General features: G+C 41.3%; 1 protein-coding gene across 1 annotated transcript in view; it reads right to left on the minus strand.

Moving 5' to 3' along the window:
- Nucleotides 1-462: 462 nt before the first annotated feature.
- Nucleotides 463-16,620, minus strand: part of LOC140727736 (immunoglobulin superfamily member 3-like) — a 61,721-nt gene continuing 45,563 nt past the window's right edge. The window contains exon 9 of the mRNA XM_073045440.1: nucleotides 463-3,284. Within this exon, the coding sequence (XP_072901541.1) occupies nucleotides 3,067-3,284 (218 nt within the window). The 3' untranslated portion in view covers nucleotides 463-3,066. The remainder of the gene's footprint in view (nucleotides 3,285-16,620) is intronic.

Genomic DNA, 16,620 nt, shown 5'->3' on the forward strand with positions numbered 1-16,620 from the left:
CCTTTTCAGGTTTAAAGCTCATTGCAGATCCCCTGCTTTTCCGGTATGTGATAGGAGACCTACCCTGGCTTCCACCTATCTGCATTGTAAATAGGGGGATTAAAAAAAAATCAGCCATGGTGGGGTAAATTCAATGGGCCAAATGGCTTAATTCTGCTCCTATGTCTGAGGGGGTTGATATTACAAAAGGACCATCATGAAGGGTTATTTGCTATTGCATTCCATTGCCTCACTCTGTTATGTTAAAGAGGTCTTTGTGTTACAGCAATGCAGATTAGATGCAGAGCCTCAGATATTCTGCTTGAGTTTGGATGTTCATTTTGAGTTCACAGTTATTTCCTTTGTCCAATGCATTATATCATAAGTGCATATGTTTTATGTTCATTCCCACATTTCATCATTCACTTGCCTTCCATCAGTTAAAATAATGCCATTCTCTCTAAAATAAGTGACAGAATCAAATTTATTTTATTTACTTTATTTTTGTAAGATTAAATTTTACAGCAGTATATCCTTGAAAACATAAGAATTACAAATTTTAAATTAAAAGGAACATAAAATAAATTGTTTTACTTTGAAAGTCACAGAAGAAGCCCATATATATCAAGTACTGCAGACATATAAAATCAGATGCTAGTCGCAATGGCTGGAGTTCATTTAATATTCTCCTGTAAAAGCAATTTATCTTTCTTCTTGTACATTCTAAAATTATAGACCTACACATTCTGGTCAAAAAGAGGTGCATTAAAGCAGCACCTCCAAGGATGGTGGTGTGAGGTGGGAACACACCAGGGTTAGTACAAGGACATCTAGCACAAATTTCTATTTAATAGCATAGTCAAGTCCACAATTGGATATTCAATATGCACATTGGTAGAGTTCAAAAGTGTGGACAAAATTGGCCTACAGTCTTACTGACTGTTGGAAGTGAAAGAAATATCTTTTAGGTTGCTGGCAGCTTCTGTGACAATGCAGCTTATAGACAGATGTGGAGGACCAAGAACATTGAAACTACATGATGCATAATCACAGGACCCAGGCAAATTTGACAATCTTTCTTAAAAATTAATTATTACTTGGATGAGTTTGCTCATAGACATTTTCTGTGTTTGCTTTGCACCCCACCCCCATCTCTACAACTTATAACATGCTCACTTTTTCCACATTTCCAGTTCTGATGAAGATCTCGACACAAAATGTTGTGACTGTTCCTCTCCCCGTGGATGCTGCCTGACCTGTTGAATGTTTTCATATTTTTATTTGTATCTCTGGAGAATTCTATAGTTTTGTTGCTCCTGAGATAAACTATAACAAAATGCTTGTTTTTTCTCTACACATAATATTTGACAGGTTGCATACCTGCACCAACAACCCTGATCTCTTTAGTGCCAAGAAGACTGGCAAAAACACTAAGAACGTCCCCATAATAAGAGCGGGAAATGTTATCTTTTTCAAATCCCTTTGAGGGTTTCTTTGCACTTAACACTTTTCCTTTGGGCTCAACTAACGGGCAGACAGAGCATTGTTCTCCAATGGGAATTGCCCAAGATACCATTTGTACTTGGTAAAGTCTGCTTAATTACCCGTTTCCATATTTATCACTCTTTCATGTTTAAAGCAATGGGCTAAAAAAAAAGCCAAAGATATCTTAAAAGTAAAAGTGACATTTCTCTATAAAAATACAAAAATACTTAAAAGTAATAAACCTATGTAACTAAAAAAATGTTTAATACAATCCAAGATTTTTGTTTGACCCATTAAGTTCTTCATCCACTCCACTTAAAGTATCTCTCAGCCTGTCATCACAAAGTCATCAACTAAATACAAATGATATTTTCCCATCTAGATCCCTCCTTCTCCAAGTTTTAACTTGTGTCGAATTACACAAGGGTTCATTTTGAATACTGACACAGTGCCTCCGGGACTCTGTGCACTGAATCTGAATTTGTCATTTATCAATTGGAATTTCTTTCTTCTGCTTCCCTTGAACATGAAGGGAATAAAGGGATTGGAAAACTGAGAGGTCTAGGATGTTCAAGCTACAGGATAGGATCTTATGGAATGGTGTGAGTAAGTTCCAGGGACCACATGGGCTATTCCTGCTGGGCTTTTGCCTGGATTGGATTTACCATATTCTATAGGTCTCTTTTCTATATTTCTTCCTGTGTTTTATACATCAAAAATAACATTATCTAGAATATCATCCACCAAGTTATTCTCTATATTTAGAAATATAATTCATGAGTTAACTGTAACTATATGTAATCTATGTGGTTTTGTGTAGGTCTTGTAGCTTTAGTTTTGTCTGATAGGTTTGTAGTTCCTTTCCGGGGAACGTGCTAAGACAGTAGCGCGATATTGATACGCAGCAGCCTCTCCAGACTCTGGATTGGGGATTACCAAACGTTATGTGGTTTTTCTTGTGTGGTCTGTTTTGTGCTTTTTCATGATATCATTCCGGGGAACGTTGCCTCATTTTTTAACTGCATTGTATTTGTGGTTTATAAATGACAATAAATTGAATCTGAATCTGAATAAGCTGAATAAGTCCAGTTATGACATATTGTTTTTCAATTGCTCACCCAACCCAGTACTCCGATTATCTAAAGATGTTTTATTGCCTGAAACTCTAGATTTAGGGCAACGGGGACAAGAATTTCAAAACATGAGAAGGACTGAAAAAAAATTTGCAAAAACATGGCATACACTTCAATTTTAGGAAGGGAAACATGCAAGTAGAAGAACACTTAATACTGGCAATAATAAAATAAACTCAATTAAACAACAGAAGTCCAAGAATCAAAAGTGAAGCTGAACTTTCAAGTCTATTCTGACAATCTGTAAAGTTGTGTTTATACACCTTGCATATGGTAAGAGGTGCTAATGCCAATTAAAAAATAAACATAACTAATAAGAAAACTGGATAGTTTCAGATTTCTTGTTTGTTTTAATGTTCCTTTAGGTTTGGCACTTGTGTGAACTTTTCACTAGCACACATTATTTTGCTGCTATTTGTGACATGATTTCTCCAGCAAAAATGGCATGTTATTAAAATAATTCTATACATCATATTACACTTGCATCTGCTTCATTTTTGGGATCTCTAATGATTGTTTCAATTGGTGTCCATAGACTATTTTGCTGAGGAGTTTTCTGCGGCTTCCTTGGATTCCAGTAAAAATATGCAGCAAGAATTATAAGAGCCACGAAGATTATAAATGGGTAGACAAATAGGAAGTAGAAGAATGATGGTGACGCACAGGCCTTTGAGTAGAGAGTAGGAGCTAGAAATAAAAGAACACAAAATTAGAAATTACATTCTTTAAAACAATAAACCATATAACTTAAAATACTTCCCTTTTACGTTTGTAGTTCCTGAATATATATTTTTATAAGACACATTTTCTACTTAGGATCAGAATTAGTCATTCAGTATTTGGATATTGTACCACTTTCAAAGATTCAAGAACTTTATTGTCATTCTAACCGTACATCAGCTCTGCAAGGCAGAATGAGACAGCGTTTCCCAGGGGCAGTGCAATCATAACATAACAAATGCAACACTAAATAATAAACACAACAATAAATAGTAAAACACAACAGCCACATGTCAGTTAAAATCAAGTTATAAGTGACTAGTGCAAGTTAAAAGTGTCCAAAGCAGAGTCAGGTAGAGCAGCTATTTAGCAGTCTGACTGCCTGTGGGAGGAAGCTGTTTAGTAACCTTGTGGTTTTTATTTTAATGCTCCTGTAATGTTTACCTGATGGCAGAAGAACAAACAGTTTATGGAGAGAGTGTGAGGGGTCTTTAATGATGTACCGTGTCTTCTGGAGGCATCGACTCTGAAAGGGGTCTTGGACAGAAGGTAGGGAGACCCCAATAACCTCTGCTCCCCTAACCACCCTCTGCAAGGCTTTTTTGTCGGCAGCACTGCAGCTGGAGTACCAGGTTGTGATGCAAAAGGTCAGCACTCTCTCAACCACACCTCTGTAGAATGTAGTCAAGATGTTAGTGGGGAGTGATGCTTGTTTAAGCTACCTCAGAAAGTGCAGTCTCTGCTGGGCCCATTTCACAATCCCAGTGGTGTTCCTGGACCAGGTGAGATTGTCCAAGATCTGCACCCCAAGGAACTTGATGTTTTTCACTCTCTCCACTGTGGAGCCGCTGATGCTGAGGGGTGTGTGCTCAGGCTGAGACAGTCTAAAATCGATGATCATCTCCTTGGTTTTGGTGACATTAAGTATCAAGTTGTTGTCACTGCACCAGCTCTCTAGGTGTTTGACCTCCTCCCTGTACATTGTTTCATCATTTTTGCAGATGAGCCCCACCACTGTGGTATCATCAGCAAATTTAATGATCAGGTTCTCCTTGAATCTGGCTGCACAGTCATGTGTTAGCAGTGTAAACAGCAATGGGCTAAGCACACAGCCTTGAGGGGATCCAGTGCTCAGTGTGATGGAGTCAGAGATGTTCCTGCCAGCACGGACTGACTGTGGTTTAACAGTATAGCCCCACACCAGTTTTGAATTGTGCACCTGTCTGAAGTATATCAAACTGTGGGTAAATGCAGACAGTCAATATAATCTTTGAATTGACGGACTGAAGAGAGGAAAGTCACACAAGCACAGCAGTGGTTCAGAGAAGCTGACTGTATGAGAGAGAGGGAGAGGGAGAGGGAGAGGGGGAGGGGGAGAGAGAGAGAGAGAGAGAGAGAGAGAGAGAGAGAGAGAGAGAGAGAGAGAGAGAGAGAGAGAGAGAGAGAGAGAGAGAGAGAGAGAGAGACTGTGTGTGTAAGGCATCCCATCAGATGGAGGCAGAGGAAGAAAGAGGATTAGAAAGCAACGGTTGGCCAAGAGAACTGGCCCTCTGTGTCCTCGTCAAAAGTGTGCACACGTGCCCCTGAAAATTTTATCCACAATTCCACTTAGACCCTCAACAGCCTTAAACTTCGACAGACACTGCTCACGTAATAGAAGCTTCCCCCTGAACTTGAGGCAAGCAGAATGTTTTCAGGAGCTGAAGTTATCTAACCTCTTTTGGGATTTCTGTTCTGCCAGCTCACCCCCCCTCATTCCTTTCATCACCCATCTGCTCATCCATCAATCACTTGAACTAATTTCCCCCAATTCAATAACTGGAAATTCCAATCCCCACTCACTGACCGTCTGACTCTGATAGTCAATGCAATCAAATGCCGAGCCTTCACAGGCCTCAACTGTGCCCAATGCCAGGAGATGACCTATTACCCACCCCCACCTTCATTCTAATGCCGAACTGTGCCTTCACATCTGGTCTTTGTGTCCACAAACCCACTAGTCCCATCCCTGGGCCTTCTGGAATTGTTTTGCACGGAGATAGAGGGTAAAGAAAAGACATTTCCAACTGCAAGGTGGATTCAATAGCTCTGATAACTTTGGCTTACACAACACATGGGAGTACCTTCACCAGAAGGGCTGCACCAACTTCTCAAGGGAGATTCGGGCAGGACGATAAATATTGACCTAGCCGGTAACATCCTGAATGAAAAAAAGTCACCTAAGCAACATTGGTGAATCAGTGGTGCCACAATGTCCAGACAGCCAAATACTATTCTCAAGAGTAAGTGACCCAATGTGTTTCCCAGCAGCAAGGGTTGGTGGTGGTGTAGATGGTGTAGAGGATTGTCGAAGATTGCAGAGAGACATTGATAGGATGCAGATGTGGGCTGAGAAGTGGCAGATGACACAAGGGTTGGTGGTGTTGTAGATGGTGTAGAGGATTGTCGAAGATTGCAGAGAGACATTGATAGGATGCAGATGTGGGCTGAGAAGTGGCAGATGACACAAGGGTTGGTGGTGTTGTAGATGGTGTAGAGGATTGTCGAAGATTGCAGAGAGACATTGATAGGATGCAGATGTGGGCTGAGAAGTGGCAGATGACACAAGGGTTGGTGGTGTTGTAGATGGTGTAGAGGATTGTCGAAGATTGCAGAGAGACATTGATAGGATGCAGAAGTGAGCTGAGAAGTGGTAGATGGAGTTCAACCCGGAGAAGTGTGAGGTGGTACACTTTGGAAGGATAAACTCCAAGGCAGAGTACAAAGTAAATGGCAGGATACTTGGTAGTGTGGAGGAGCACAGAGATCTGGGGGTACATGTCCACAGATCCCTGAAAGTTGCCTCACAGGTAGATAGGGTAGTTAAGAAAGCTTATGGGGTGTTAGCTTTCATAAGTCGAGAGGTAGAGTTTAAGAGAAGCGATGTAATGATGCAGCTCTATAAAACTCTGGTGTGGAAGCATTGGAAAAGGTACAGAGGAGATTTACCAGGATGCTGCCTGGTTTAGAGAGTATGGATTATGATCAGAGATTAAGGGAGCTAGGGCTTTACTCTTTGGAGAGAAGGAGGATGAGAGGAGACATGATAGAGGTGTACAAGATATTAAGAGGAATAGACAGAGTGGACAGCCAGCGCCTCTTCCTCAGGGCACCACTGCTCAGTACAAGAGGACATGGCTTTAAGGTAAGGGGAGGGAAGTTCAAGGGGGATATTAGAGGAAGGTTTTTCACTCAGAGAGTGGTTGGTGTGCGGAATACACTGCCTGAGTCAGTGGTGGAGGCAGATACACTAGTGAAATTTAAGAAACTACTAGACAGGAATATGGAGGAATTTAAGGTGGGGTTTATATGGGAGGCAGGGTTTGAGGGTCGGCACAACATTGTGGGCCGAAGGGCCTGTAATGTGCTGTACTGTTCTATGTTCTATAAAGCTATGGTGGGATCAGATTCAAAGAATGTCTCTCAGAATAACAAGTCAGGTGAACTCAGCTGTTTTACTTCAAGGCCTCAATATGACAGGTAAGCCAGATTTCCCTAGGCAGCTACCAGAGAAGCAGTTTATATTTGCTTTACAAACCCCATCACCTTCAAGTGTGCAAATTCCTTTAATGTGGATCTTGCCCCACCCACAGGTAAGCCTGCTCCTTCCCGAAGCGTAAAACTACAAGGTCAGTTGGGTACAGTTCTTCAGAAGACTCAAAGTGGTAGAACACCAGAAGATCACTGACTCATCAGCAGGCAAGTTTCCACTTCATCTAACTAACCATATTGCAAAACCAAGCTGCTAAAGGCAAACAGAAAGCTCCACACCTTTCCATTCAGCTGTAGTGTACAATAGAAATACTCTTCATAAACTGCTATCCCAACAAATGACCACATTTTTAATGCTAATGATCCCATTCTATCGTACTAAATAGAGCAGGCTCAGTGAGATGTTTAAAGCAAAAGGAAACTACTGAATAATGAAGCATTAGATGGAATAAAGAGCTCTCTGAATGATTATGTGCATTTCAAAGGGAATTATGTAAGAAGTAATTACATTACATGTCAAAAGCCTGTGAGAACACCAGGTCTTGTTTCATGTGTCTGGAGCCCCAAGGCTTTAACAATGTTGACAGTACTTCAATATTGGTACATGGTAACTGATATTGGCACCAGCATCTGTCATACAACTGGCCCTGACGCAGCTAGTAAACAAGCTTTCCTGCAGCATTCAACACCATTGTCCCACCAACCTTGGAGAACAAACTCCTACTTCTCGGTCTAAATACACCACTGCGCAACTGAGTTTTGGACTGCCTAATGAACAGAGCTCACATGGTCAGGATGCACAACCACTCCTCCCTTCCCATCATCCACAACACAGATGCCCCCCAGGGGCATTGCTGTTCATTCTGCTTCCATATCACTGCACAGCCCAACGCCTGAGCAATCACATCACCAAGTTCACCGCTGACACGTCAGTGCAGAGGCTCATCACCAACAACGAGACGGCCTAGTGCAGAGGCTCATCACCAACAACGAGACGGCCTAGTGCAGAGGCTCATCACCAACAACGAGACGGCCTAGTGCAGAGGCTCATCACCAACAACGAGACGGCCCAGTGCAGAGGCTCATCACCAACAACGAGACGGTCCAGTGCAGAGGCTCATCACCAACAACGAGATGGCCCAGTGCAGAGGCTCATCACCAACAACGAGACGGCCCAGTGCAGAGGCTCATCACCAACAACGAGACGGCCCAGTGCAGAGGCTGAAGAGCTCAGGGCCCGGTGCTAGACAAATAGCCTCTTCCTTAATGTCAACAAGACTAAGGAGTTGGTTATCAGCTTCAGGAGAGCTCGCACCCCTTGCAACACCCTTTACATCGGTGACACAGCAGCAGAAACTGCAAGCAGTTTCCAACTCCTGAGAGTGTACATCTCACACAACCTCTCATTGTCCCAGGGCATGAAAACTCACCGGTTCCAAGAGAGCTGGACTGTGTACATCTATACTCACGCCATGCGACAGATGCACAGTAAGAGCATGCTGACAAGCTGCCTCACTACTCGTTACGGTGTCTGCACTGCAGCAGACAGGAAGCCTCCACGACAGCCGGTCTAAAGCACCAGCACACTCACAATCAAGGACAGGCATACAGAAAGGTGCCAGAAGAGGGCCAGTAACATCATGAAGGATCCCACTCACCCTGCTCATGGACTCTTTGTCCGACTCCCATCAGGGAGGAGTCTAAGTAACGTCCACACCAGGACCAACAGGCACAAAAAGTTACTTTCCTAAAGCAGCAAGACTGATCAACACTTTCACCGACTAACTCCACCATCACATTATCATTTCCTGTCAGTCACTTTTCATACAGTCTAGCATCACTTTATAGGCTTACATACAATCTATCTGTATAAGCAATCTTTTGTATCTATATTTATTGTATTTTTATCACTAATTTTTATTGCAACACCAACAAATTACACCAACAAAATACAACCAGTTGCTGATTACATTTTGACTGTTTAACCCGGCCAACCCCATCGCCATCCCCCTCCACCCCTCATCCTCAACCCCCTCTCCACCCCTCTCTCTCTTCCCCCATCCCTCTCCCCTCCACCAACCAACTGCATCATTTACTCTTGCTGATGGTAGTTTCAGGTAGGAAATGTCCAAAAAGCTCTGAAGCCAGTGAGTACTTGAAATATCATGAGGTGGTTTCCAACGCTGGACTACAATCTTCTTAGCTGCAGTTAGGCCTGCCAGCCAGACTTCGCGTGTTTTTCCATAAGGGAAAGGTGCGAGTCATCATTTAGAAGATGTACAGCAGGGTCCATTGGTAATTGTACCCCCACAAACCAAAAAACCCCTGGACATTCCCAAATAACATGTATAAAATAGCCTACGGTTCCGTGGGGGCAAAATGAGCAATATGGGTCAGGAGCCAGTCCCATTTGATGTCTAATTCTTGGTGTTAAATATGCTCTATGACAGAATTTCAAGTGTATATACCAATGATTTGGGTTTTTCGAAGCACCAGCAGCATTATCCCAAATTGCATCCCAGTCTAAGTCCTGTCCCAATTCAGATATGTCCCTATCCCAGGCTTTCATTCCTGATGTGGGCATCTATTTCTGGGAGTTTAATTTATCATAGATATATATTACACTATCTGTCGTGGAGCACTCTGTATCCAACTTAAAATGGGATGGTTCTTTAAATCGGACCCCCAGGGAACCCCGTAGGCTTTACAAGCTGATCTTACTCTAAAGTAGAAGAAAAGAGAGTGTTTATCAATATTATATTGAGATACCAGTTCTTTAAAGCTAAGGATAGTACTTGCCCCATTAATATCTTGAAGAGTAGTAATACCTTTATCCTCCCAAGTTCTGTTAGTGAATGGTTTCCCCCAGACAGAAAATGATTATTATTCCATAATGGAGATGATTTGCATCATATGCTTTTAAATTTTAGGAATGTTTCTGCTGTTCTAAAGACTTGTAGCAGATGGGTTAAAATTGGACCATAATACAAATCACATTCTTTGGTAGACGTACCTATAAGGAGAAAGTCCTTCAGCCTTATTGGTGCTGTTAGCTCTTGTTCTATATTTTTCCATGACAAAACTTTATCCTCCTCCATCCATTAGCTAAGATTTTTAAATACAAATGCCCAGTGATACAGTTTAAAATTTGGACATGCCAATCCCCCATCCAACTTTTTGAATTGTAGAGCTGACCACTATATTTTACCACTTTATAGTTTACCGTTCCAAACACAGCATCGTAGTAAGGAGTCCAGTTTTTGCCAATGTCCTGCTGGAGGCGCAAGTGGGATCATTGAGCTGATAAAATTAATGCGGGGTAAGATGTTCATTTTAATGACCGATATACGGGCTGGGACTGATGCTGGCAGGTGTCTCCATCTATTAATATCTTCTTCTATTTTTTTCAAAATTAAAGAGTAATTTGTTTTAGCCACAGATGATAGGCAAGTATTAACTTTAATACCCAAGTAGAGGACCTCATTTGTAACATTAATCTGGGGAGGGAGAGACACCTTACTTTTATCTGTATTAATCAACATCAGTGCTGATTCTGACAAATTAACTTTGTATCCTGAAAGAAATCCAAATTGCTCCAGTATTTTTAAAACATAGGGGAGAGTTTGTTGAACATTTGCCATATTAACTAGAGCATCGTTCACATAAAGTGATATCGAATGTGATGTTGTACCTATTGTAATAGGGGAGATCTGAGGAGAGTTTCTAATTAAATGTGTAAGCAGTTCAATGGATATAGTAAAAATTAAAGGAGACAGAGGGTCCCCTTGTCATGTGCCCCATCCTATGTCAAATAACTCTGAGAAACCTCCTCTCACGCATACCCGGGATTAGGGATTAGCATAGTGTTTGAATCATATTGATAAATCTATTGCCAAACTTAAATTCTTTTCAAACTCTCCAAAGATATTGCCATTTAAGGCGATCAAACGCTTTTACAGTATCTAGAAATAACAGGTCACAGGAGGGTGGGATTTTATGCGTTGCACTCAGTATGTGTAAGAGCCGGTGAATATTATCAGATGCGAGAAGTCCCCTGATAAAACCCGTTTGATCTGGGTTAATTATTTTCCCAGCTATTGTCTCCAGTCTACTGGCTAAGACTTTGGAAAATATCTTGAGGTCAGCATTTATCAAGGAGATTGGACCGTGACTGGCACACTCCAAGAGGTCCTTACTGGGCTTAAGTACAACTGTGATCAGGGCTGTGTTTAAAGCCCCATTTCCAATAGCATAATTTGACGTTTCTAACCATACTGGTCCAAGAATATCCCAAAGTGCTAGGCAAAGTTCCACAGGTATGCCATCTATACTTGGCGTATGGCCCTTATTTGTAGCTCATCCAGTGTAATAGGAGAGTCTAGAGATTTTGTGTCCTCTAATGACAATGTAGGGAGTTCTAAACCACTAAAAAAACCAGTGAAGTCATTCTCAGAAAGAACTGAGCCACTTGTATACAGTTCTTTAAAGTAATTCTTGAATGTCTCATTTACTTCCTCTGCTGAAGATACCACTCCATGTTTAGCACATCTAACTGCTGGTATAGACCTTTTAGCTTCCTGTTGTTTGAGCGTTAGTGCCAAAAGATGGCTCGGTCTGCTGCCTTCTGCATAATACTTATGTTTGGTTATATGGATCGTATATTCTGCCCTGCTTCTTAATAAGTCATTTAATTCTGCTTGTTTTGTTCTGAGCTCGTTTTCTTTTGTTATAGTGTATCTCCTTTTGAGATCATTCTCCAAAACCTTACATTGTTCTTCTAGGGTGAAAATCTTTTGAAGCCGGCTTTTATGTAGGTGGGAACTGAACCATATGGCATTATTTCGTAAGAAACGCTTGATGGAGGCCCAAACCACTGTCACATCCGAGACACTATTTTATTTAAATTTATAAATTCCATCAGTTTTGTTCTCAGTTGTGTTAGAAATTCGTCGTTTTTTCAGAAGGGTGGAGTTAAACCTCCACCCAGTAGCCTTATTTTTGATTTTGCCATAATTAAATGTAGATATAATTGGGTTGTGATCAGATAGATTCTATTGAGTGTACCAAAGGCAGCAAACGAGAGGATATAAGAATGTAATCTATCCAAGAGAAAGTTTTATGTCTTGTGGAGAAGAAGTTATAGTCTTTAGCAGATGGATTATGCACCCTCCACACATCAGTTAAATTTACTGTAAATCCATTAGAAAGAGGTTAAGTGCTTTGGAAGCAGATTCTTGAGAGCTGGATATAACTGAGGAAGATTTATCGAGGTTAATGTTTACCAAAGCATTCATGTCCGAACCAACATATAGTTGGTCGTCACTTAACTTCAGTAATTGTGAGGAAATTGAGGGAAAAAATTCAGCCTTGAATATAGTTGGGGCATATAGGCTAATAAATGCAACCTTTTTTTTTACCCTGAATGGATGTACAGCAAAAAGCTAGACGTCCTTCATTGTCGGAGCCAGTCCTTTCAATTGATACATTAACACTACGTCTCATTAATATCATAACTCCTTTCGTATAAGTACCATCAGCTGATGCCACAACGGGTTTATAAAAGTGGTTTTGAACCCTGGGAGTGTCATTAGGTTTAAGATGTGTTTCCTGTAACAGCGCGATATCTATTTTCTTACTGCGTAAGAAATCTAGAACCTTTGAACACTTGTAGGGAGAGCTTAGTACTCTAACATTAAATGAACCAATAGTAGGATTTTCTCATCTTCCCCTGGATCTGTTGTTGTAAGTTGGTGGTGGAGCCCTTGAGTTACCCCCTTCCCACCCCCCTTCCTATCACCCCTCCCATTCAACCCTTTACTTTGTAACATCTGTGAGTGTCACTTAGCAATGTCAGACACTGAACATTAACCGCCCCCCTCTAGCACCAACACATCAGAAAAGTAAAGCGGTTCTCATAGACAATCATATCAAAGAGACAAGAAAAAAAAACCCATTAACCCATATAATTAAAACCATTCCCGCCTCAAATATAGCATAACACATAATCAGGACCCCAACAGCTCTCTGCAGGAGACTGCTGCTTTAATAGACCATCGCTTAGTGATGACGCTAGGGACGTCTTATCTGGCACCTAAGAATGTAAACAAGTCTCCTGGAGACATAACCCAAAATGAACATGTACAACTAAAGTTATTCAGAACAAACTGCTGTTTTTCAGCTTCCTTCTTGATGAAGTATGACACTTGGGTGTGTTGAATATCACCTTCGAAAGTAAAAGATAAAAAGTATATTCTAGATGGACTTATATCACATTACTATGTTATCCTTGTACTAACAAGTTAACTGAGCCATTGCCTTAAAACTCTGACCTGAAATACTCAGAAACAAACTGGCCCTATAATTATCTAAATACAAAAGAGCATTGAATGACTTTCCAATAAAAGAATAACCAGAAAACTCTACACCTAGGGTGCTAACTTGCCCGTGCCTGTTAGATTGCGCATACAGGCTGGTCCGAGCTCTTAATGCAGTTCCGTCTCCTCCTGAGGGGAGTGTGGACTTTGCCCAGGGTCTTCTTCCATATCGCCTAGCACCGATGATTTCAGGGCTTCTTTCGCTTCCTCTGCCGAGTTAAACGACATCTTCATTCCCTTGATATTTGCTCTCAAAATCGCTGGATATAAGAGGAACGAGTTGATCCCCTTCTGTTGAAGCTTAGCGCAAACTCCTTGTATCTCTGCCGTTCCTGCATCATTCCAGGGCTGTAGTTGGCAAAGAACTGCAGCTGGGTGCCATCAGGGAGAGTAGGTTTGGCTTTCCTCGTGCCCTCCAGGACAGCCTACCGGTCGGTGTACCATAGAAGCATAAAAACCATGGTCCGTGGTCTTGAGGTGTTGTTGGAAAAGATCCTATGTGCTCTATGGATCTCCAGTGGAGTGCTGTGGGAGTTCTTGAGTGCTGGAATCCAATTAGGGAGCATCTCCTGGAGGTAGCCTCTCGGATCGTTGCCCCCAGCGCCTGTCGGTAGGTTGACCAGCCGCACATTGTTTCTCATGGACCTATCCTCCAAGTTGTTTAACTTCTTCCGTATCTTAGTCACCTCTGCAAGACAGGAGCCAATACCTTTCTCATTCTTGTGTAAGCTAACCTGAATGTTGGCTAAATTTTTTAGCACGAATGTCCGCTTGCTCCTTTAACGACCGGAGAATGTTGCCATTCTCTGTCATATGCTTCTGTATGGGGTCGAGAGCCTTTTCCAGCAACTTCTTTAGCATGTGGGCTACAGTTTCTTGCAGCGATTCCATCTCCATTGCCATTGTTTGCTTAATCAGCATAGCTATTTCCTCGGATGCATTGCTAGCTTGGTGTCCTCTGCTGGTATCTTGTTCCTTGGATGAATTTGGATCTTTTATTGAGGTCATGTCTTTAGTTAGATCTTTCTCCAACTCAAACTTGGAATAAGATCGTCTATGAGCCCTAAAGAACGTGAAAAGGAGGGTAATATGTCCACGCTCAGCGCTGTGCTGCCATCTTGCCTCATGCGTCACCGGAAGTCCTATTTATTGTATTTTTAATTATTATTGTGTTCCTCAACTTCTGTGTGTGTTTTTTTTGTGCCACATAGGGTCCAGAGTAACAATTATTTCATTCTCCTTTAACACATGTACAGGAAATTACATTAACCAATCTTGGATCTTGAACATAGCTACATCACTAATAAAAGTTAATCTAGTATTTGATGTATTTTCAGTCTGTAAATAAATTAGAAAAGATGATTAAAAAGAAAACTAGAATAATTGCAAGAGATTTCAGCTACCTGAAATTAATTGTTAGAAGCACTGGCCAAAGAGCTAGGGAAATCAAGTTCCTACAATAGTTATAGAGTTCCTTTTCACCAGAAGACCAACACTCTTCCAACTTGTGCAATCACCCCACTAGTAACTTTATATCTTTGCTATCACAGACCTTCCTTTATATGCTTTCCTCTGTCTGCATCCTAAAGCCTTGTTTTCTAACCCTCTCCTGGTGTGATGAAAGGTCTTGACTGGAATATTGATTCTATTTTCATTTCTACACAGATGTCCCTTGTCTTGATGAATATTATCAGTATTTAAATTTTTTTTTAATGTAAGAATTCTGGATGATTCACTCTTGGATCACGCCATAGAGAATGAGGAGAAAACAGAAGTAAAAGTAAGTAAACATTTCAGCAATAGCAACACACACAAAATGCTGGAGGAACTCAGCAGGCCAGGCAGCATCTATGGAAAAAAGTACAGTCGACGTTTCGGGCCAAGACCCTTCGGCAGGACTGGAGAGGAAAAGCGGAGGAGTAGATCAAAAAAGGTGGGGGGTGTGGGGAAAAAGAGAAACAGCAGGTAATCTCTCCCCCTTCAGGTTTCACCCTATCATGCTGTGTTTCTCTCTCCCCTACCCCCATTTTTAAAAATCTATTCCTTAACTCGGATTTCCAGCATTTGCAGATTTTCTCTTGTTTGTGATTTAAGCAATAGTGACATTATAAGCTCTTTAAGATAATTATGGAGGACATAGGCAAGATAAAGACTGGAGAGTACACAATGCCGAGGGGATAAGAATAGAACCAGGTCGTAAACATGTAAAATATTATTAGCAAAGAACAAGATAGCACAACAATGGGGAGTATTTAAATTAGTCCAGGAAAATATACACTGCTTGGAAAAAAACAAGAAGAAACTACATTTCAATGAAGCACCACTGATGAACAAAGATGCAAGAGGAAATAAATTAGCAGATGGAAAGAGTCAAATTATATACATGAGCAGCAGGGGAGGGCATGACAAAACATCAGGAGAGAATTTTTTAAAAAATCAATTAGGATGACAAAACAACAGCAGGGATTAAATTGTCAACAGATGAAAATTCTAACAATGGAAGGTTCTCCAACATCAATAAATAAAGTTGCAATACCAGTGAGACCTTTTCTTCAACACACACAAAATGCTGGTGGAACACAGCAGGCCAGGCAGCATCTATAAGGAGAAGCACTGTCGACGTTTCAGGCCAAGTCCTGACGAAGGGTCTCGGCCCGAAACGTCAACAGTGCTTCTTATAGATGCTGCATTCCAGCAGCATTTTGTGTGTGTTGTTTGAATTTCCAGCATCTGCAGATTTCCTCGTGTGAGACCTTTTCTTCGATGTTTATCAGGGAAGATGATCAGTCAAAAATGACATCAAAACACAAGATTAAAATTACATAACTACATTTAAAATAAAAAGAGAAACATGAAATAAACTGGTCAAATGAAGAGAATCAAAGCCTTAATGTGAACAGATTACTCTACTGTATGAAAAGAATCCAGGGAACAGTAACCAGAGACATAATTACACAAATATAACCATTAGTTTAAAAAAGAGGGCCTAAACGCTAGCTCGACTAATGTGATATTTGAAAAGGGAAGTAGAGAATGTCCAGGCAGCAATAGTCCTATTAGTTTAATTTCAGTGATAGGCAAAGTCGTGGAATCTCTTTGGAAGAACATTGAGGTGAAAGAACGATGATGGCTGATTCTTTGCTTGCAGGATCAGGAGGGAAAACTCCGTCGCTGTAGGACTTTTCTTCCTGCATGCGTTGCGTGGGTTTATAGTGAGGATCGGTGCGCGTGGACCGATTCCGTTCCTTAGGCTGGGGCACATTCCACAATGGCACAGCGAGCTGTGGTGACTGTGGCGACCACAAGGCTGCAGGTTGAGTATCGGAGTTTTCCTTCTCCTAGACAGATTGCCTGACAAGGGAAACCAGTCCAATCTACCCAAGTTTGGAATCAATAGT

This window comes from Hemitrygon akajei, chromosome 5 (assembly GCF_048418815.1).
Source record: "Hemitrygon akajei chromosome 5, sHemAka1.3, whole genome shotgun sequence".
NCBI classification, from domain to species: domain Eukaryota; kingdom Metazoa; phylum Chordata; class Chondrichthyes; order Myliobatiformes; family Dasyatidae; genus Hemitrygon; species Hemitrygon akajei.